The 22320-nt window shown below is 45.9% G+C and overlaps 1 protein-coding gene across 1 annotated transcript; it reads right to left on the bottom strand.

Moving 5' to 3' along the window:
- Positions 1 to 3508: 3508 nt before the first annotated feature.
- On the bottom strand, positions 3509 to 5234 carry LOC147887504 (ubiquitin-conjugating enzyme E2 2-like). The gene is made up of 5 exons (XM_087394528.1): positions 4979 to 5234; positions 4691 to 4716; positions 4439 to 4528; positions 4183 to 4271; positions 3509 to 4008 (listed from the first exon to the last, which is right to left on the bottom strand). The coding sequence occupies exons 1-5, from the start codon at positions 5101 to 5103 to the stop codon at positions 3880 to 3882; spliced, it is 459 nt and encodes a 152-aa protein (XP_087250654.1). The 5' UTR covers positions 5104 to 5234; the 3' UTR covers positions 3509 to 3879.
- Between the last annotated feature and the right edge of the window lie 17086 nt (positions 5235 to 22320).

Here is a 22320-nt window from a genome sequence, read left to right as displayed (position 1 = left end):
GTGACACCCTCTGACCATATGCTGATTTCAGCAGTTGGTCCCATTGCAAGGAGGACATGGACCGATCCCCTTCAAAATGAGAACTAGTTATTTCGGCAGGATTGAATTTGACTCAAGCATAGCAGAGGCATGGCAAAGAGCTAGGCGACATCACGAATGTCTACCGAGACGGTGGGAAGAATGTACTGTAGAAATCACAAGAATTAGTAAAGACTTTGGTAGAAAACAAGCTCATGCCAGGTGTAAGTTGACCTCCTCATTGTCATCTGTCCGAGAGTCACTGCTGCTTGCCCTTCAGCTTCACGACCCTTACCTCCCTTCGCTCCTGTCTGCACTTGAAATTGAATTGCGGGCAGCAGAACATCATAAACTTGCAGCAGCCCCTATACAATCAGGATTACAGTGGTTGGATGCTGGGAATCAGCCCTCTTCGAGTGTGTCAAGGAAAAGAGAACACGAGAAAACATCAGTCATGTTGAACGATCAGGGGCAGCAGATTCATGGGGCTAAGGAGATTTCCCAGTTAGTCTGCAAACACCTAGCAAGCAGTGTTGGGCACTCTCCCAATATTCCTCCCAACTATGATAATCCAGTTCGGGACTTTCTGGAGGGCCATGGGCAATATTGGCATGGCATTGGTTGGAAGCGATGGGGTGTTGGCTTTACACACGGAGCCTTGTCATGGCAAGTCCTGCTCTCTGAACTTCAGCTCAGGGTTATGAAGTCAGAGGTTCTCAATTGGCTTGTTACACTTTGGATTGAATCCACAGATTGACCGGGCACTGATCGCCTCATTGGCGGTTGTTTGCTAGCCTTCAACATCTGGGTAAGCAGACGGGCCTTCACCAACCGGTTTGCGCCAGTGCAAATCAGGCCACGGCTCTCACTGCAGCTATATCGTAGAGGTTATCACTACTTGGTCTTCCATCTGGAACCCGCATAGCCACACTTTTCTCTCGGTGCAAGAAGTAACCAACCAGGTGCAGCTACAGCCATCTGCAAAAAGATTTTTGCAATCAACTATAACAAGGGTGAAGACCAACTGGACAACAAGCACTTCATTTAATTGGGCTATTGATCTGCGTGGGTGGATGGCTCCAAATGGAAAAGATTTGGGTCACTTCACTTGCAAAAATTAGGCTAAAGACAATGACTCTGATATCCCATTGCAGACAAGGCTTATCTGGAGGCATAGAGCGCCTTTAGATTCAGTTGCCATGTGGACGCTACACCTTGAAAGGATTTGGAATCTTACTCCATCCCTTCGCCTTAATTTCTTCCTCTGGCGTGTGCTCATTGACAAGCTCCTACAAAGGACAGGTTACTTAAGTGGAAGGATATCTCCCCTTTTTGTGTTTTCTGCAAGGGTAAACGTGAATCGATCTTCCATTTGATGTGGGAATGCTTCACTGTTTGTCGAATATGGATGGCGATTCGCAATGGCTAGCCTGGGTGCATATTCACTTTGCATTTAAGTTGGAAAGTTGTAGTGGTAATACTGGGTGAGGAAAAATGAATGATGTTCAGCTTGGGGTCTATGGCACATTACTAGGGCGATCACATTGCAGCAGATATGAAAAGTGAGAAACAATTTGGTGTTCAGTAGAGTAACTATGCCCCTGGATTTCCAGTTCCTCATCATGAGAGATTTTGAAAGTACTCTCTTTCTATGCATCTAGAGATATGACAGTTTTGCCAGCTTTCAAGGTTTTTAGCCAACTGATGTCTATGGTATTTCTTGACACCATAACTCTCGTCCCCTTCGCTGCTACTGGTGCTCAATTCATCGCTTTCACTTGGAGATGAGCGTGGGTTTTCTCATATACACCGGCAGCAGCTGCAGCATCTCCTATTCTACGTAGCGTTGATTTGAGGTGACACATAAACCTATGCGACTGAATTCTCTTTCCCAGAACGTATCCACAGTGCTTTAATACCAATATTACGGTCTCTCAAACATAGAGGGCTTTCTCTTCATTTTCCACCCAACCGCGGACTCCAGTGAGCTCCCTCTTGCTTCCGTGAACCCTCTATCGCGTTCCATCTCCCCTACTTACCATGTGGAGCTCTCTTTCTAGAATCCTCCCCCTTGCTCAGCACTTGCCACTTGGCCTATGGCTTTGGTGCCACTTGTCTCACAAAGGACTCCTTTCTTTTTAGCCCTCTCTTGGACTGCCCTATGCACCTCCTCATAAATGCCTAGGCCTAGGCATGACCCTAGACCCAAGCCCTTTAGGCCCTACTAATGCAAGTGCTGCTAAGCCCTCTGGCTTCCCGCCTTATACTGTGGTTATGGCTGCTTATTGGTGCTGGCGATGGTGTCTACTTCGAAGCCTAATGGCAACTCTCAAGTATTCACCTATGATCTGAAGGCACACCCGAAGATCGCCGTGATTGGCTGATATTACCAGCGTAAGACCAAAGCCTTGGGCAAGCTTCACAGCATGATCATCGTCTTCTTTCTTTTGTATTTCCTTTTCTACCAACATAATAATACTTTCTCGCGCACAAAAAAAAAACCACCGACTTACCTACACCGATTCACATATACATGGAGCTTCCTTTTCAAGGCAGCATTTGGATTCAAATGATCCAGAAAGCACCAAAGACGCTTCTGCAAATAGAAAGCAGAGTACTGTATTCATTGCATTGTTGAATTTGAACGAATAGCAAAGAGGGATTGCAAACTTTGTTGAAACAAGATGGACACAATGCTGCCCCTGCCTATTTGTAAATACATGTAATATCATAAAGAGGCATGCAGTTTCTTGCTAATTCCAAACTTAAACAGCACAAATATCTGAAATTACAGTACAGTGATATCTAGTGTGTTAAACATTAGAAAGCAAATCCCTCAAGTACTATTCCCCAGCCGCAACTACAGCTCTGAATTTACAACCAAAAGCCACGGTATTACAGTAGCATTTCATGAAATCTTCTTTCCGCTATCCAACTTTGCACGACAATCACAGACTCTTCTGCTGTACTCTCGACAGATTCTCAGTATACATGCGAACGGCCTCGGAATTGGCTGGAAAATTTGGGTTTGGATCGCATAGCAATGACTGCATAGAACAGCCATGACAGTATACTGAGCAAGACATCATAAAATTGTTGCATTCTTCAAGAAAACCAAAAAGTGATAAGCAGAGGGTTAAGGAACAAGATATAACCCTTTCTCTGAGAGGATATCTGTGAACCCAAACATGACACACACGGGTAGTCCACTTGAATTATCCCTACAACACAACACTGGTACACAATGCAAGGGTTGAAATCTGCAACCTCAGTTCAAAAACAGTTTATAAATCGCATGTCCACAATACTTCAGTTTTAAAAACCCAATGGCAATTAAAATGGCCACCCAATAAACAGATTACCCCACTTACCTATCCCACTACAAAGACATATACTGCTTCACATATAAATGGAGTTTCTTATTCAAGGCAGCGCATGTATTCAAATAATCCAAAAAGCACAACACCGATTCTTCAAATAGAGAGTGGAGAACAAAAAGGTTGCCATGTATTTATTGCATTTGCCGAATTTGAACAAACTAACAACGAAAGGGATTGAAAGTTTTATTGAAACTATGCAAGATGGATAAAATTCTTTGTCCTGTCTTTTTTGTGGGGGCATCTAATGTAGGAAAAAAGCCATGCAGCCTTTTACATAAACAGCACTAATATTTGAAATTACAAATTGGCAGGCTTCATCTGAACTCACACTTTCTGATATCTAGGAGTTAAGAGTTAGAAAGCAACTCCATCAATAACCATAGCCAATGTTCCCCAAGGCCCAGATGCAACATCTCTGAATTTGTGACCAGAAGCCATACTATTATGTTCCAGCAGACTTATCAAGCATTTCAAGGAATCTTTATCCTGCTGTCCAACTTTGCTCGACAGTTTTGCGGACCCGCCTGTTGTACTCTCGACGATTCTCACTATACATGCGAGCAGCCTCAGAATTGGCTGGAGAGTTTGGATTTGGATCACATAGCAATGACTGCATAGAACAGCCAGGACACTACATTGAGCAAAACATCTACATGCATAATTGTTGTATTCTTCAAAAAACAAAAAAGTGTTGAGAGAAAGTATACTCATGCACCCAAAAACCCATTTCCTTGCAAGCAAAAAGAATCACTAATGTACGGATCATAAATAATGAGTATCCTACCTGGATAGATGTTAGGATTGCGGCCACATCATAAATTGGGCTCCATTGATTTTGTAATATGTCCAAGCAGATGCTTCCATCAGCATAAACTGTAGCATAAGGGCGAAGACTTGTCAAATGGATTTAAAGCACCCGACTTTCCTTCTCAAGCTGGTACATCATTGTCAAACTTGCTGTTTCTCTGTGGTACCTTCGGAAAGTAGTGGTGTGTCCCTAATTCCTATGTGGTGATCTAACCAATAGCAGAGGGACTTACTGTTTGGATGAAACATCTTTGAGACGAATCGAACAGTGGGAGGCTTGTTGGGATAGTCTTCACTAAACTGCAAAGTTAGCTTGAACGTACCTGCAACTCGATTGGACAAGACTGTCATAAAATAGAAAAGTAACGACTTATGTTCTCTTAAGGATCTAAGAGCAGAAAACCAATTAGGCACCGTAAACAATAAAGGTGCTGGAAAGTATTTTCTCCCAGAAGAATTTCCGATTTATGGATCTTTAAGCTTACCTCCATCCCAAGGAGTGTCATCAGGCCTGCAAGAGAACAGATACGTGGATGTAAATAGTTCTGCTAAGCAAGGACGAACGTCTAAGGCGTAAAACACCCATGAAGGGTTACAAGATGCTGTATCGGACAAAGAAACCCCAGGGATCCAAACGATTTCAATTGCTATGCACGATTGTTTGCTGGGCGGACGTCTCATAATGGATACACGGCACGAAAAGCATGAAAGCTGGGCGTAGCCAGTGAAAAGCCAGTGAAAGGAGAGCAAGGAAGCAGAAAAAAATTACGTACCCGAAGATAACGGCATTCCAGAGCATGATATTGTTGTCCTGAGGGGCACCACTAATGCCAGCAGGAGGATCATGCTGGAGGCGCTTGAAATCGCGCATCAAGCGCTTGCGAGAGGGAGTAGACATGATTTCAACAAAACAATCAGATCTGAGAAGAAGACGCGTGCACTATATAACTCCTCAATATCAACACGCTTGTATTATTTTATAGACTATATACACAATAAAATATCTCCACTCACGGTAGTGGCACCCGCCTTAGGGGCTTGGCACATGGGAATGGGAAAAGGTGGTCCCAAGTGGTCCCATGCATATTTCTATCCTATTCCCATCCCACCATGTGCTAACAAAAAAAAGAACTCTCGGATGGGTTTAGGAGGAAGAGGACACATGGCATCATTTCATGTGTTTAAGAGGAGGGGACCTTGTGGGGACAAGGACACATGTCATCCTTGTTTTTGAACCCCTAAAAAAGGGGAACCCATTTTGGCTGCCAGGGTCTAGAGGCCATGGTCCAGGATGGGAGAAAAAGTGGCTACTCCCATTCTAAATCCATCCTAGACCACTTTAGTGTAGGATGGGAGTAATGATGACAAAAATATTCCCATCCTAAACCCATGCTAGCCCCATCCATGTGCTAAGACCCTAAGAAGAGGGCTTGGTTAGCTTTTTACTCTCACCAGCTACCGGTCTGCTCCTACATCATTGGTCCATTCCATCTCCAACCGCTATACCAATCACATATTGAATCAGCAACCTGATGACCACCGCCTCGCTTGAACCACCACACCCGACTCCATGTGCGGGCAAGTGGTTTGAACCTGCCCTTAGGGTGGGTTTAGACTGGACATCAGCTAAGGATATTGTAGGTGTGTCGTTTGACTTGTCGCAGTTTGTGAGAAGAGAAGAGATGTCCAGGAAGGCTCGTCCGATACTATCCCCCTGCCCAAGAACCAACGAGCCCACCCAAGCATCCTTTCACGCATCAAAAAGATTTGCGTGCACTATAGGTGCCCACGATGTTGAAAAATGGACATTAGTAATAATTAATCGAAGGGAGTGCGGACAAATTAACCTAAGCTTAAGTAATTAATCGAAGGGAGGGCAGACCAATTAACGTAAGCTTAATCGTAAGGATTAAACATGTGTGGCAGTGACGCAGGTGGGTTCCAAAATGGTCATTCTAGAATCTTTGTTCCAGAGCGGAACCTTTGTTCTAGAGCGCCTATATAGAGGGGAGGTGTCTAAGTGGTGGAGAGGGGGGAAGAATGGAAGGGGGGCGGGGGGCAAGGGTGGGGTTTGAGGCAAGGGAGAGGAGAGAAGCGGAGTGAGGGAGCACCAAAAGGCAAGGTCAAGAAAGAGGAGAGGAAGTAGAGTAAGGAGAGTGGGAGGAAAGAGGGGGGGCGGGGGTGAGAGAGGCAAGGAGCGAGAGGAGAGGGAGGAGGCAGAGAGGGGGAGGAGGGGTGGTGGGCTAAGTGGAGGAGGGGCGGCGAGAGGGGGAGGAGCGGGTGGGCTAAGCAAAGGAGGGGGTGGGAGAGCTTAGATTAATTAATTGTTAAAAGATTAGGTTAATTGGTTAATAACATGAACGAGAAAGCGAGAAAGGAAGTTAATAGATTAATAGGAGAATAACATTGAGTGAATAGGTGAGTATAACTCCTCAATATTTACTAGTGCACATGCCTATATTTATAGACCATAAGTTTCGAAGTTTTGGGGGCTTAAATAAATTTATCTATCTATATTACCTATTAATAACCCACACAAAAAAATGAGGTTGGTTTTTTGACACGTGGTAGCTTGGAGGAGCCTACGTTGCCATGTGCCAATCGTTTGACATTTGAATTTTGCAGCTCAACATTTGCATTCGAACGTTCGATGTTTAGATAAAGAGGCAACTTCAATTTTCATCTTTATCATTCTACTACCCTCTGCCTCCAGTGTTTCCCATACAGTCTTGGCAAGTTTCATTACTTGCTCATGGGTTGTGTTTAGCCTATGTCTAAGTCCACATGTTGGGTTTCAACATGCTTGGTGGACTACGATCGTTCTTCAATTCACTACTGCCATCTCTTGAATCGCCTCTGGTATGTCTTGACTAGTTTCCTGACCTGCTCATGGGCCATATCAATTCAATCAAAATAATTTTCAAGTTTGATCAAGGTATCCACCCCTAACCCACCCCCCCAGCTCTTCACCCATTGTTCTCCGCCCTCCACTTTCATTTTTAATGTGCTTGCATCAAAGCTAATCTATGCAAGTTATTAATCTTCCTCCCGTACACTCTCTTTGCTATGAGCATGTTACTCTTTACTACCATAACGTCTTCCTATCCAATCATATGGACCTTTTGAATGTGATTCTTTAAGCATGCATACGTGATATCCTTATATTGCATCCTTTTGCAATGATTCCCGCATGGTGCACATAAAACATCATATGATCCACCCTTCAGTAACATCTAGATAGTGGCACGTGCTTCTCCACATGAGATTTTAATCCATGGCGACCAAAGGGTAGTTGCTACTAGGTCAAACAAGCAACTAACAAATGGATGACCATAAGACACACTACAACAAGCAACCACAATGCAGTCAAACACTTCAACTCCATCCCAATTGACTTACAAGTGTTATCCCATTCAGATAAGGCCTAGGGGTAAGACCTATTGTTTATGTATTAAACCTTAAGATTACACATAGTAAGTTATATTGGTATAACATGATTTTGAAGGGACATATAATATAAGGGTATGTTGGTATAATGTCTTCAAGAACCAGATCATAGATCACACAAACATTAAATAATAATTAAGAAGTAAGTATATTTGCATAATGCCTTTTTTAAGAGACAAATAGGATGTATTTATATGATGTCTTCACGAATAGTATTGTACCTCATCATTGCTCATATCCAGCTATTTTCAATTTGCTATGGGGCAATGTCCTTATCATAATGTTGTCCAAGCAAACAATTGCTGGAAGTTGGGGATTGCTGCAAGTTATAGCAAGCAACAAAGAATATTACTAGGTAGGGTTCTTTGAGTAATAGTGTCTTTTAGTTTATTGATTATTATTGGGGCCATTATTGTACAAAGCAAGGTGAATGTGAGCATAGATTGCATTCTTTGTGTTGAGGTGTAAATTGCACTTGTGTGGGTCTCGACGATGGTGACTCACATGTCGTGGGGATGTTGAAGAGATGTCGATGGAGCCTCCACTCCAAGCTACTCCTTGTGAGAGCAATGCAAAGCACGAGCCGTCCTCAAGTGTCACTCAAGAGGCCTTCAGATTGCTGCAATGTGTTTCCACACGAGAAAGAGGGAAGGGAAAGAGGGGAACAGGGAGGGAGAAGGAGAAGGGTAGTGGAGAGTGAAGGGGGGTGAGTGGAAAACACAACGGCACTACAATGGAAATAAGGGAACACCCAAAACACTCTCTTGGAAGAGAAGAGGGAGCTTGTATGCAAACTTGTGCAAACAACAACGAAGACCAAAGTCAACACTTTGGCCTTTTATACAAGTCAGCTTTTGAAGGGAGGGCCAACCCTTTTCCTTTTAGCACTCTCCTTCTCTTTACAACCAAAGGCTCTTGGGATCGTAGTGTGCCAAGGCATATTGCTATTCTTTCCATCTCTCCCTACTAGCGGAAATAGCATTTGTGTTAACCATATTAAAGTGCTTGGGCCAAACTTGACATTAGGAGGTGGTCCTAACTAGTTCCTAAATAGCACTTGTGTTAGCCTTGCATCTCCAAGGCTTAGGTGATTTGGGGCTCAAACTCCTTGAGCGCTCTCATGCCTTAAGTCATTTGGGGTTCGAAGCCTGTGAACGAGGCTCAAAACCTAGAGTGGCGAGGCTTAACTTTCACGAGACACTCAACAAGAGCTTGCAGCTGGAACCTACAATCATGGCAGCTGGAACCTATAACTTGGCGGTTGGAACATACCATCTATGAACGCTGCCTGCAATCGTTGGCCTCGAGATATTTGCGGATCAAACTCCCTGAGTTTGAGCTGTATTCCTTGGCGATTTCCGTTGACATAGACTTGAAATGTGCACGTTGCCTGCAGTCTTTGGTCGTGGGGTGTTAGCTGGAACCTACAATCTATGCACGTTGCCTAGAATCTTTGGCCTTGGGATATTTGGGGATTAAACTCCTTGATTTTGAGCTATACTCCTTCGATGTGCACATTGCCTACAATCATTGGCCTTGGGGTATTTGGGGGTCAAACTCCTTGAACATGCAGCCTGATCACCTTTAATACCTGATTACACTACATTCGGCGACTGTACTCTGTGGATGTTAACATGCCCCCCTTCCTGTTGCTGATCTGCCCTCGGGTCAGCCGCACTAGAGGAGGTCTGTGGTGAGGACTGTTTGTAGGACTGCATAGCGGTCTAGTTGTTGTGGCGTGAGGCGAGTAAGGTACGAGTGATACTTCCAAAAATGGGTGGCGTGCATATCTTAATACATGTGGATGTGATGTCCGTGGAGATTGCGGACACGGAGGTAGAGGCGGAGTCCTTGAATTTCATAGGACCGATGTCTAGATTGAAGAAATCTGGTTGTTCAGTTGTGGAGGTGGTCGTCGATGGGGCGATTGTGGGCGGGGAGATCGCGAAGGAGTAAGAGGAGGAGGCGGTTGAAGTGGACCGCTGCTAGGATGGCAGGATCTGGAACTGAGCCGTACATGTCGTTGAATGACTGGAGGCGATAGCAAAATCCCTCCTGAGTCGTCTCTTTGGGAAAGTTGTACAACATATTTGGGTCCTACTGCTGGAGTTCTCTAAATTTGGCCCAAGTCCATCATCATTCCATTGGCATATACAGTGGGTGGATTCAATGATCGATGTGGGCACCGCAGTAGTAGCGCCAAAATTTCTCTAGATTCAAGAAGGGGAGTCGCCATCATGGCTATAGACCGGCATCAACATTGATCGTTGGGACTGGAGCATTGGGGGTGAGGCCTCCTCTTGTGTGCTTTGGATGCATGCGTTGCCAGTCGTCGAAGGACTACGTGATGAATTGTGTGAGGGGGCGTACCTCAAGGATTTCGTACAGATGGAGGTGGGAGCCCTCGAGCTGATGCTTCCAATGATGCATAATCGCATTGTTTGGCAGCTCCAGAAATGACTGCAAGTCGGGGTGCCACTAGACATCTTCAAGGGGGAAGTAGGAGGAGCTGGTGGAGCTTTGTCATCTGCAATGGGCATGGGCTCCGGCTCTACTATGCCTAATGGCATTGTTGCTTTGACTTCCTGTACAAAATTGGCTATCTTGAGCAGTGTGTTGAAGGCTACGTCAGGAAGGTCGACCGGAGCTGTAGAAGAGATGGATGAGGAGGTCCCGTGCTATGTTGTGGTGGTGTTAGAGGCATTAGATGAATACTCAGGTAGTGTTGTCCGAGGGAGGGGAGGTTGGGTGGCGTGTTGGGTGGGTTGGGTGGCATCCAGAGGAGGTGGTGGTGGAATTTCGGCAGGAGGGGTGGTAGCATTAAAGAGGGTGATGTCTTTGTGGCCATCTTCCTCAGTGACGACTTCCTCGGGGCATGCTACATGAATTGTACCAAGGACTCAAGTGAGTCTTAGAGAGCTTGTAGCACCCTATTGAAGAGGATAATTATGCCGAGGGGATTGTAGGTGGTGGACTGAAATGCCGCAAGGTGCCCTTGAGATTGGATTGCAGAGGCTCGGTTGTAGGTCTGCATCAATTAATGTCTGCTTGTAGACTTTCGGGTGTGCAGATCCATGACGTGAGTTCCTCGGGCTTTGCGATTTGCATCACTTCATCGTCCAAAGGATAATTAAGGGACTCCGTTTGATGATGCCGCACCAAGCTTGAAAATTGAGGAGGATGGGATGAGCAGCTAGAGTCTGGAGGTCGGAGGGGCAGAGGAATGATAGAGAAGGGGGTTGGAGATCTAAGGAGTGACATGGCTAGGATGGGGTGGCAGTGGTCAAGGTTATGGCGGAGGATGTGGTCTGGAGGACGTTAGGAGAAAATGGAGCTGTGAGGTCTAAGTGGAAGATGAGGTTTTGTGCACAGAGTGCGTCGAAGTGCATTTGGAGGGTCTGAGGGATGGTGCATGGTGCAAGTGTGTATGTGGCGAACTATGCAGAGACCTCCCTGTACATCCGAAACTCATGTTGCTCTCGGTCTTCCAATCTTGAGTCCTTTGATTGGCCAAGGGTGCGCTGGCGTTTGTTCTCTGCTTGGAGGGAAACCGTAAGTTTCCTTTCTTGTGCTAGGAGATCTTATAGAGTTTGGATTTGTCGTCCCTAGTGCTCCCGTGTTTGGGCGTATTGTGCCTCTGCCTACGCCTTTTGTTCCAGTGTTGTTCACAGGCCAGTGCCTTGTCGACCTAGTCCATGAGCGTTTGGACCAGGGATTTGCTTGTGGGGAGGTCGTCTTTGAGATTTGTAAGAGCTAGCTTAAGCTCCTCAGCTTTTGCATGATACTCCTATGCTCTTTGTACTGCTGCTTAGCTTGTGGCTTGGATTGCAAACATTATGGATTGGCTGTCATGTGCAGAGAGCTGTGCCTGAAGCAGACTAGCTGAGAGTTGTGAGATTGTTCCTTCCTCCTCTACAAAATTGTGCGTGCGACTTGTGGGAGCTGTGCCATGGCTTCAAAGAGGTGCTGTTCCATCAGGTCCGCACTCGATAATTGCTCGGTCGACATGTGGCTATAGTGCCCTATATTGGGGCATGATGCAAAACTGTAAGGCCTCTACTAGGCCTACCCATGGAGAGGAAGAGGTGCCAATGGCGAAGGATGTGGTCTCCTGGGGGGTTGTGGAGACTGAGACATAGGGTGCAGCGTGAGTGGTCGGCGTGGTTCTGGCTCCTAGATGGATGCCAATGGTGATTGCTAAATCACCTTGGAGGTCTTCCATGAGGATGGGCTCCTCCTAAACCCGTTTGCCCTTGTTTTGAGAATTCGCCTACTGGAGTCGCAGTTGTTGGCACACGAATTCTTGCATCTGGTGGTCCTCATATTGTGCATGCATATGCCTTGGGTCCCAGTTGCACATGGCCAGCTGAAGTGGCATTGGGCATTGTCCTCACTCGCTTGGGCTTGACCTATGTCTCTTTGGGCTCTGTTTGCTTTGGCCTTGTGGCAGATTTTTTGACCAACCCAAAGCCGATTGATGGATGCTACTGTAGCAAGTAGTAGAGAACCAGCATGTATAGCATGGGATTGCTGATTACTTCCCTATGTGTCTTGAGGTCATCCCTCATTTGGCTGCAGAAGTAGTCTGCCCAATTGGTATCTTGGGGCTCCACCAAGCGCAACAAGATATTTAGCACGACAGGCTGATGGTGGTCCATGTGCTTGACTTGTGTGAGCCATTGCAAGGGTCTTGCTAGTCTTTCCACCTCGGGCTTGTGAATGACAGTGAACTGGAGTCTCGGCCCTTGCTCTTCTGGCGGTCATAGTGACAGACCTTGATGAGGGCATCCAGCTTCTTCTTCGTGGAGTACTTCTCACCGATGATCAGCAGGTTGAAGGCTACCCGTACTACATCTTGATTGATTTGCTAGTGGTGGGCATTGCCTTATGCATCTCGCAGGATGCCAACATTGGTGGTGCTATATGCCTGGAGGAATTCTGCCAGCAACTTCATGTCCAGGTGACATGGGAGGCGGTCTGCCACTTTGCTCAAGCCAGCAACTCTGATCGCATCCTCCACCACTGGCTCTTTCAGTGTTGCATAGGTTGCTGCTGTATGGTAGTGGAGGGTGTAGTCGTGACCCTCGTACACAAAGCGCGAGTGCACGACGCATGCATCTAGTTCTTGGAGCCATGCTTCTCTAAGTGGTGAGTGCAACTAGGAGCGCACGACCTTGTACTCGCCTGCTAATGGCATCGGGGTGTGCTTTCTTGATCTCGAGGGGGGCGTACCCACTGCTATTGTACCCTCCTTAGTGGCTTGTGTGTTGGACACTTCTTCTTCCCCTTGCAAATCTTCTATGGGGATCTCGGAAGGCATGTAGACGGACGAAGTGCTTTGGGAATTCGAGGGGTGAGTGGCCTGTGGGATAGGGAAGGGGTGGAGTCCCAAGTCCATTTTGAACTCTAAGAACTCGTGTTCGAGATCCATCAGAAAGAGGGTTGGCAGTTGAGTGATGAGGGAGTCGGTGGACGAGGAAGAGTGGGAGGACATAAACAGGCTATTCTGGATGGCAGTGGAAGAGAGCAGGAGGCTGTGAGAATTCTGGGCAAATTTTACAAGAGTTTGGAGGAAACTGCTATGGCGACGATAACCCGACGGCGGGATAAGGCCTGTTTATATAGATTTTGCATCCCCACGGTCGACAAGATCTTTCTATGGTGATTGTCGATGGGGTAAGTCGATGGCGACGGTCAGCGCGGTACCACTTGGGTGACGACCATTGTGATCCAGGACGGTGACGATCGACAGGATACTTGTTGGGCAATGACCGGTGTGATTTGGTGATGGCAATGGTCGGCAAGATACTTCTTTGGCCATGACCTACGGGATACTTCTTTGGCTATGACTGGTGTGATCTGGTGATGGCGACGATCGGTGGGATACTTCTTTGGCCATGATCGACACGATACTTGATGGTGACGGTTGATGGGGTTTTGCGAGGGTGATGATCGGCGGGATACTTCTATGGCAACGATCGACGGGATACTGATTGTGTAAAGAAGTAAAAGGAAGAGAGAGAGAGAGGGGGGGGGTGAAGGTGAGTGGGAGAGTGAGTGAGTAGAGTGCATTTGTGCAGTGCGGGACTGATTGTGAGGCCAGCGTGCAAGATGGTGAACAAATGCAAAAATGGATGTACTGATTCTAATCACCTAGTGCTGATCATGAGTGTGTGTGTGTGTTCGGCAGGGATTGGTGGGCTATGGGTGCATTGGTGAGATGCCTACCGTACTAACTAACATAGACTTGGACTTGATGATTATGAGGGATGCGGGGTGGGCGGACAGATGCCAGAGGCATATTGGTGTTGGGTTTAGTTGTTGCGGTGTGGTCCGTCTTCTTGGGGGAAGCAAGTTCTTGTGAGTCCGCCCTTGGTGCATACCCTTGCTTTCGTGAGTAGGTCAGTACCATCGGAGGGGGTATGTTTGCATTACTTTCGAAGGTTTGCCTTTAGAGGGAGGTTCTTGTGTAACGACTCACATGGGAGGGGTCAGTCCGTGTGCTGCTCCCTGGTTGCCCTTGGCGAGATTTGTGTTGAGTCAGACTATTCGTGGTAATATTGCATACTCGATATTTTGGAGCTGGCCTACTTCGTTCAGTTCGTCGGTAGGTTCTTGTGGTGCTGTATCTTAGGGAGACACGGGTTCTTGTGTTGCTGCCTTCAGAACCTTCACAGCTTGCACCCTTGACTTCGGGACCCAGGCAACCTCCTTGCCTTGGCCACCCAAGTGGTTGGTGTTGATCGAGCTGTTGGGGGGATGATGTGGCAGTGGATGAGGTGGATTGGAGCTTGGGGCTTGAAGCGCGAGCTAGCGGCATGGTCTTCTTCTTGTAATGGATGGTTTTGGAAGAGACGTCCCTGAGACGACTAGGGTCTTTTGTGCTGCTTGGACTTCCTCTGGGTGTCAGGTCTGATTGAAGTGATGTTGGGCACATAGGATAGCCTCTTGTACTTGCTATTCATGACTTTCTTGAGCGGAGGAGTGTGGTGGCGGTGGAGCGGGCAATGGCACCGGTTTACCACTACGGCTGGCTTTCTTATCCCTTTGAGGTGGGACTTTTGTTGGGGTGTTGGAGGTGGCTGGGGCTTCCAGTACTCCTTGTGTAGCTTCATTGTCATGGACCGGCGATGGTGGAACTGAAGGAGTAGGCGTAGCACCAAATTCTTCCCATTATAATATGTTTGTTAGTTGCTTTTGTGGGGAGAACATAAAATCGTATATCCACTGCCTGGCGAACAACCATTAGACTTAAATTCACAAAAGCCAAAGTTTGTAGGAGTTGGCCATTTATAGCTCTTATTGAGGCGATGGTGAGGGTTAGGGGTATCTGTGCTTTTCCCATACCTCACGGGAGATGAAGTTATGGCTTGCTCTTGGATCTGCGCATGTGCGGAACCTGCAGTTGAACAAGCAACCTGGCTGGCTCTACTGTTAGCTCATCCGTTAGTTGCATTTGTTTAGTCGTTGCCTTAAGCAGTGTCATTTTCTTACATTGTCGGAGCTTAGCGTTACGAATTCTGGATTCCTTGATTGCCTGGCATTTCATCCTGGCCACCTCGGCCTTGAGTTCTTTTTCTCTCTGCATGGCTTGAAGGGTGGAGAGAGTGAGTGGCAAGTAGTATCTTTTTAATTTGCTCTCATTAAGGTAGCCATCCATTTCTGTCCCATCAAGGGTGGCTATTTGGCACAACCCTTGGGGAGTGATCTCATCCACGTACTAGGGACCCATACCTCGGTACTTTAGCTTGCGTTTGGTATTACAGATGCTATATAGGAGTGCCAAATCTCCTTCTGCCAAGTCCTTGTTCTTGAGGTTGTGGTTAAACCACTTTTTACGTCGGGCCTTTTCTACCCAAAGAGAGTAGGTTGCACGCAACCTTGTCTCTTCTAACCTTTCAAGGTTAACTAGCCATTCTGCTAAGGTGTTCTCTGTGAGTCTTTTCTTAATGGTAAGATGAAGGCTAGGCACTACATGCTCCATTGGCATCACTGCCTCCACCCCGAAGGCTAAGGCCAAGGGGGTACAGTGCATGGCCACTTTGTAGGAGGTCCTGTAGGCCCATAATGTTGTTGTGAGCTTATGCTCCAAGTCAGTATGACTGGATTCTATTGTACATGTGATGATCTTACAACACGTTTTATTGGAGCTCTCGACCAAGCCATTTGCCCTAGGGTAGTATGGCGTTGACTTCCTATGTAAACTCACTAGTCAGGATTGCTATCGTTTCGTTGAGGAAGTGAGTTTCTCGGTCGCTAACTAACTCCAATGGACTGTGTGATGACTTGTTCATATAAGAATTTGGTGGTGCATCTCGCATTAGCCTTCATTGTGGCTCTCCCTTCTACCCACTTAGTGAAGTAATCGGTGGCCAGGATGATGTATCTAGACTGGGTCCCCTTAGTTGTTGGGCTTATGGGTCTAATGAAATTGATGCAAGGGTTGATTGGTCAGGATTCCGGTCAAGGGCATCATATCTGCCTTGTGTGGGGGGATAAGGATACGCTGGCAGGGGTCACATCGTTTGATGAATTTGGTCGCGTCTCCGAAGAGTGTCGGCCCCCAAAGACCAGCTTGCGGCGCTTTCTTTACATGCTACAATATCAGTGGCAAAATGACCTCCTGCGATTCCTGAGTGGGCTTCTTCAAGCACATCAATGTATTCGTGTTCACACACACATCTTTGCACGATGCCATCCTTGCCCTTGCGATATAGTTCGCCTGCTATCAGTTGATATGGCACGACATGTTTAATTAGTTTGCGGGCTCTATCCTTCTTAAGGGCCTGGGGTAATCCGTTTGCCAAGTAGTGGCTGATTTCCCTGTGAAGATTGTGTGAGAGAGGGAAGGAGTTTCACTTGCGGCTTTCTCACATGCACAATGGGGGAATACACACAAAGGTGGAGGCTGAAAACAGTTTTCCTCTTCTTAGTTGTGAAAGCCAAAAGAACTCAAGTACAAAGAAATAGAAGAGCCCTATATGTGGGTCTCAAACCAAACTCAAGTAACTAAGGTGGCATACTAACTGAGCCACAAACTAGAGTAGATAAGGATAGCTGTCATCCAGCTATTATTCGTGGGCGGTGTACCAACCGCATCTCCAGCTAACAAGTCGGTGACATAAATACACAACGGTCACCGTGGCATATCGCGAGTGGAGCTCGATATCTCAACACTCCCCCTCGAGCTCAATCCCAATTCCTGCACACCAAGCAGGTCTCTGAACTTGCGCAGCTTCTCTGCGCCCAATGCTTTCATGAATATGTCAGCTACCTGATCCTCTGTGCTGACATAAACTAGATCAATAAGACCTAGTAAAACCTTCTCCCGCACATAGTGATAATGCACCTCAATGTGCTTTGTTCTAGCATGAAAGACTGGGTTCTTTGCCAAGTGTATACTGCTCATGTTGTCACAATAAATGACAACCGGCCCATCTGTAGACTGATGCATATCATAGAGTAGCTTATGCAACCAAGCTACCTCACATGCAGCCATTGCTGCACCCCTGTACTCAGCCTCTGTGCTCGAAAAGGCAACTGTAGGCTGGTTCTTGCTGCTCCAAGTGACTGCAGCACTCTCAAAAGAGAACACATATCCACTGGTAGATCGTCTATCAGAAATGCTACCAGCCTAATCAGCATCAGTGTATCCATGCAACTGTATCTGAACCCCAGCCTCATAAAATAGTCCATACTACAATGTGGACTTCACATACCTGAGTATGCGTCTAGCCGCATCCAAATGCGGTTTCCTTGGAGCCTGCATAAACTGACTTACCAACCCAACAGCATAGCTCAAATCTGGCCTGGTAATAGTCATGTAAATCAAACTTCCTACTATGCGTTTGTACATAGTAGGGTCTTCCAGAAGCTCACCTGCATCTGTGCTCAGCTTCACATTCTGGTCCAAAGGAACTGAAATAGGCTTACAGCCTGTCATCCCATATTTGGACAACATGTCCAATCCATACTGCCTCTGCAAGAGCTGTATCCCACTTGCTGATCTAATCACCTCAATGCCCAAGAAATAACGCAGCTCTCCCAAATCCTTCATCTCAAACTTCTGCCTCAATAGCATTTTCACATGAAGGATATCTTCATCACTATCACCTGTGATGATCAAATCATCAACATAAATGACCAGCAGCATAATCCCTTTCTCTGTTTTTCTCACATAGAGTGAGAAATCTACCTTGGAAATCTGAAAGCCAATAGTGACAAGATACTGTCCTATCTTGTCAGACCATGCTCTAGGTGCTTGCTTCAAGCCATACAAGGCTTTCTTCAACCTGCAAACAAACTTAGGATTGAATAGCATGAACATAACCTGCTGGCTGCTCCATAAAGACTCTTCTTGCAAATCACCATGCAAGAAGGCATTCTTTACATCCATCTGATGTAAAGACCATCCCTTTGATGCAGCCATAGCAATGGCTGCTCTTACGGTTGCCATCCTTGCAACCGGGCTGAAAGTTTCTTCATAATCAATGCCATATGTCTGTGCATACCCCTTGACAACTAATCTTGCCTTGTATCTATTCACAGAACCATCTGCATTGTGCTTGATCTTATAAACCCACTTACAACCAATTGCATTCTTGCCTTTAGGCAAAGGCACCAATTCCCATGTAGCATTAGCATCCAAGGCATCCATTTCTTCATCCATGGCTTTCTCCCATTTTTCATTTCCCATGGCTTGCTCAAAAGAAGTCGGTTCTGGTTCCTGTATCACTTTGACCATATAGGCATAGTGAATGGCTGTAAATCCATCATATTTCAGCCTATCCACAGGATACCTAACCCTGGTAGACCTGCGCAAAATAGGCTCACTTCCGGATGCTCTCAAAACATCCCTGGTCTTCCTTACTCCAGGTGTAACAACAGAAGGAATACCCAACTCATCATCAATGCTCTGTTCTGAGCCACTGGATTCACCATCCACATAAGAGTGACCTGCATTCACATCAAACATGGGCTGATCTACCTTCTCTTTTCCTTTTCGTGATACCTGCGTACCACTATCTGCATTGCTTTGAGGAGATTCTCCTGATCTCAATCTACCTGTCCATGGTGAAGTATGTGAACCACTGCTAGAGGACACTGCAGGTCCACTGATATTTTGTGATTGCTGTTGTGAATTCTGTGCAGCAATACCATTTTGTGCATCTACATCAATCATCGCATTTATTTGTTTATACCAGCTGCTCATCTCATCAAAAACAACATCTCTGCTCACTGTGAACTTATGTGTAGAAGGGTTATAGCATCTATACTCTTTCTGCTGCAGAGAATAACCAATAAAGACGCACTTCTCAGCTTTTGGATCCAACTTGGACCTCAACTCATCTGGCACATGGACATAGGCAATGCAACCAAAAATCTTCAAATGAGAAATATCTGGTTTCCTACCAGTATACATCTCCTCTGGCGTCATGCCATGTATTGCTGCAGTGGGAGTCCTGTTCATCATTATATAGACTGCTGTAGCAACTGCTTCAGCCCAATAATAATCTGGTAGATCTTTTTCATTTAGCATAGCCCGAGATACCTCTCCAATATGCCTGTTTTTTCTTTTTGCAATTCCATTTTGCTGTGGGGTATGACTGCATGAATATTGCTGCTTTATACCATGCTCCTGCAAGAACCTTGCAAACTCATTTGAGAGGTACTCTCCCCCTCCGTCTGACCTTAGGCATTTTATTTGCAGGCCTGTTTCTTTTTCAACCATAGCTTTGAAAGCTTTGAAGTGTCCAAACACTTCACTTTTCTTTTTCATAAAATACACCCACAGTTTTCTGCTGAAATCATCAATAAATGTGACAAAATAGTGACAGCCTCCAATAGATGCAGCTTTTGTAGTCCACACATAAGAGTGGATTAATTCCAATGGTTTTTTACTCTCTTGAACATGCCTAGGAAAAGGTTTCCTTGCCTGTTTCCCAAATTGACAGGCTTCACAAACCTTGTGCATTTCTGCAACCTTGAATTTAGGCAATCCTGCAACAATATTTTGGGCTTGCATTGATTTAAGTCGCTGTATATTAACATGACCAATGCATTTGTACCAGATATCAATATCTGCAACTACACCGGTCCCATGTGCAAACATTGCTGCACTCAATTCAGGCATGTCTACATCCAACGTAAACATCCTGCCCTTCTTCTTTCCTTTTGCTATCAAGCGACCGTTATTTTTCATATACTCAACAAAGCATCCATGAGGATTAAATCTAACCTGCAAGCCCTGCTCAACCATTTGACCAACAGAAACCAGGTTCTTGGTGATGTTCGGGACATGAAATACATCAGACAAGTATTTCTTTTTCCCATCCTGCATAGACAAAGGAATTTTGCCAATCTGCACAATAGGATGTGCAGTATCATCACCAGTCTCCACAAATCCTGGTTTTTCCATTTTTCTTGCATCCTGCATCCATTCAGTGTGACCTGTCATGTGGTTTGATGCACCCGAGTCAACATACCACACATCATTGCTTTCTTCTGCACTTGTTACAGAATTTGTCATATGCTGCACCATAAACAAATGCTCATTTCTGTCATCACCCTGTCTACTAGAGGATGCATAATTGCCTTGCTGCAATTTTCCACTCATAATGTCATTCTGCTTTTTGTAGCACTCTTTAGCCATATGACCCATTTTGCCACAATAGTAGCATTCAATATTGCTGTTTGCATTTTGGCTTCTCTGCCATCCACCATGACCTCTTTGGCTCCCCTTGCCTCTAGAGTTACCACGTCCTCCTGCATAGGACTGGTTTTCTTGCGTTTGCTGCATATTCTGATTTCTACCACGGCATGCAGATCGGCCTCCTCTACCTCTGCCTCTACCTCTGCCAACATTTGAGTAGAAGACAGTTTCTTTTGAAGTTCCTGCTGACGAAGATGCACCCCCATTTCTCTGCTCTTCAGAAATTAGAAGAGCAATCAACTCCTCAAAATCAGGAAAGTTTTCACGGACGGCAATGGATGTCCGGAACTGTGCATAATCCTTTCCTAGACCATTCAAGGTCACAGAAACCAAATCATCATCATCCACTGGCGACCCAATGGAAGCAAGTGCATCTGCAATTTTCTTCACTTTCATGTGGTAGTCATTTATGCTCAAATTTTCTCTCTGCACATTGTGCAACTCCTGTTTGAGTTGCATTTTCCTGGCTTGTGTATTTGTGCTATACATTTTTGCCAAAGTATCCCATGCCTCCTTTGGCGTATTTGCATCCTGAATATGCACAATCATGGAGTCTGAAATACTGATAGACAGCCAGTTCATAACTTTCCTGGCTCTCTCATGCCATCCTTTGAATGCCTGCATTTCCTGTTGACTGGGAACATTAGGAAGAACAGGTTCTTCTTCATTTCCTGTAATGAATTCCCAATAGCCTTTTCCCATCAAGAAATTCGTCATTCTAAACTTCCATGCCTGGAAGTTGTTCTTGTCAAGCTTTTCAGTGACAATCTGTGAAAGAGAATCAGATGCCATTACAGAACACTGCAAAATATTCTGTCACTACAAAAAACACAGCTTTTGCCTCACACGGGCAGATCTGCAAAATCGACAAGAGTGGTATTTCACCACACAGTCACTTCCTAGTGATGATTTTGCATCAACAGGCAATAGGCATGAATCTGCAACTCCCAATATCTCTACACACAGGCATACGATGCAATTTCTGCGGCACCTTTCCACTGACTAGCCGCGCAGTGGTCGCACAGCAAAAAACAGGGCCTTTTTCTGAGTGCCTGCGAAGAACTTCCGCCTTCAAAACGGGCACCGAAATGCATATACTGTGCTCTTGCCATACCGGAAGGGCGTCTCAATCTGAAACAGTGCACTCCTGCACTTCTGGCTATGCTACCTGCAGAGATTTGCTCCCAAACTCGAAATAGGAAAGCAACACTGGTCCTCTTACCAGGACACCACGAACTTGGCTTGCTTTCTTGAGCTCCTTACCACGAACAAGGCTCTGATACCATGTGAAGATTGTGTGAGAGAGGGAAGGAGTCTCACTTGCGGCTTTCTCACATGCACAATGGGGGAATACACACAAAGGTGGAGGCTGAAAACAGTTTTCCTCTTCTTAGTTGTGAAAGCCAAAAGAACTCAAGTACAAAGAAATAGAAGAACCCTATATGTGGGTCTCAAACCAGACTCAACTAACTAAGGTGGCATACTAACTGAGCCACAAACTAGAGTAGATAAGGATAGCTGTCATCCAGCTATTATTCGTGGGCGGTGTACCAACCGCATCTCCAGCTAACAAGTCGGTGACATAAATACACAACGGTCACCCTGGCATATCACGAGTGGAGCTCGATATCTCAACATTCCCATCCTTGCCCTTGCGGTATAGTTCGCCTACTATCAGTTGATATGGCATGGCATACTTAATTAGTTTGTGGGCTCTATCCTTCTTAAGGGCCTTGGGTAATCCTTTGCCAAGTAGTGGCCGATTTCAGCAACCCATTCGAGGATGATGTCAAGGAAGAAGGGAGAAGCATCTTGGAGATCAGGAGAAGCGTCTTGGAGATCATCTTGTACTCCCGTTGGGGCTTCACCGTTTGGGATTCTCGAAAGGGGATTGGCCAAGACTATGGGTTTTCCCTTTACGTACAGCGAGACTGTGAAGTCAAACTCTAGAAGGAT

Source organism: Dipteris shenzhenensis, chromosome 23 (genome assembly GCF_047967505.1).
Source record: "Dipteris shenzhenensis isolate YYH24624 ecotype China chromosome 23, Dip_SZ_1.0, whole genome shotgun sequence".
NCBI classification, from domain to species: Eukaryota; Viridiplantae; Streptophyta; class Polypodiopsida; order Gleicheniales; family Dipteridaceae; genus Dipteris; species Dipteris shenzhenensis.
Note: the sequence above shows the minus strand (reverse complement) of the source record. Positions and strands in the feature narration are given on the sequence as shown.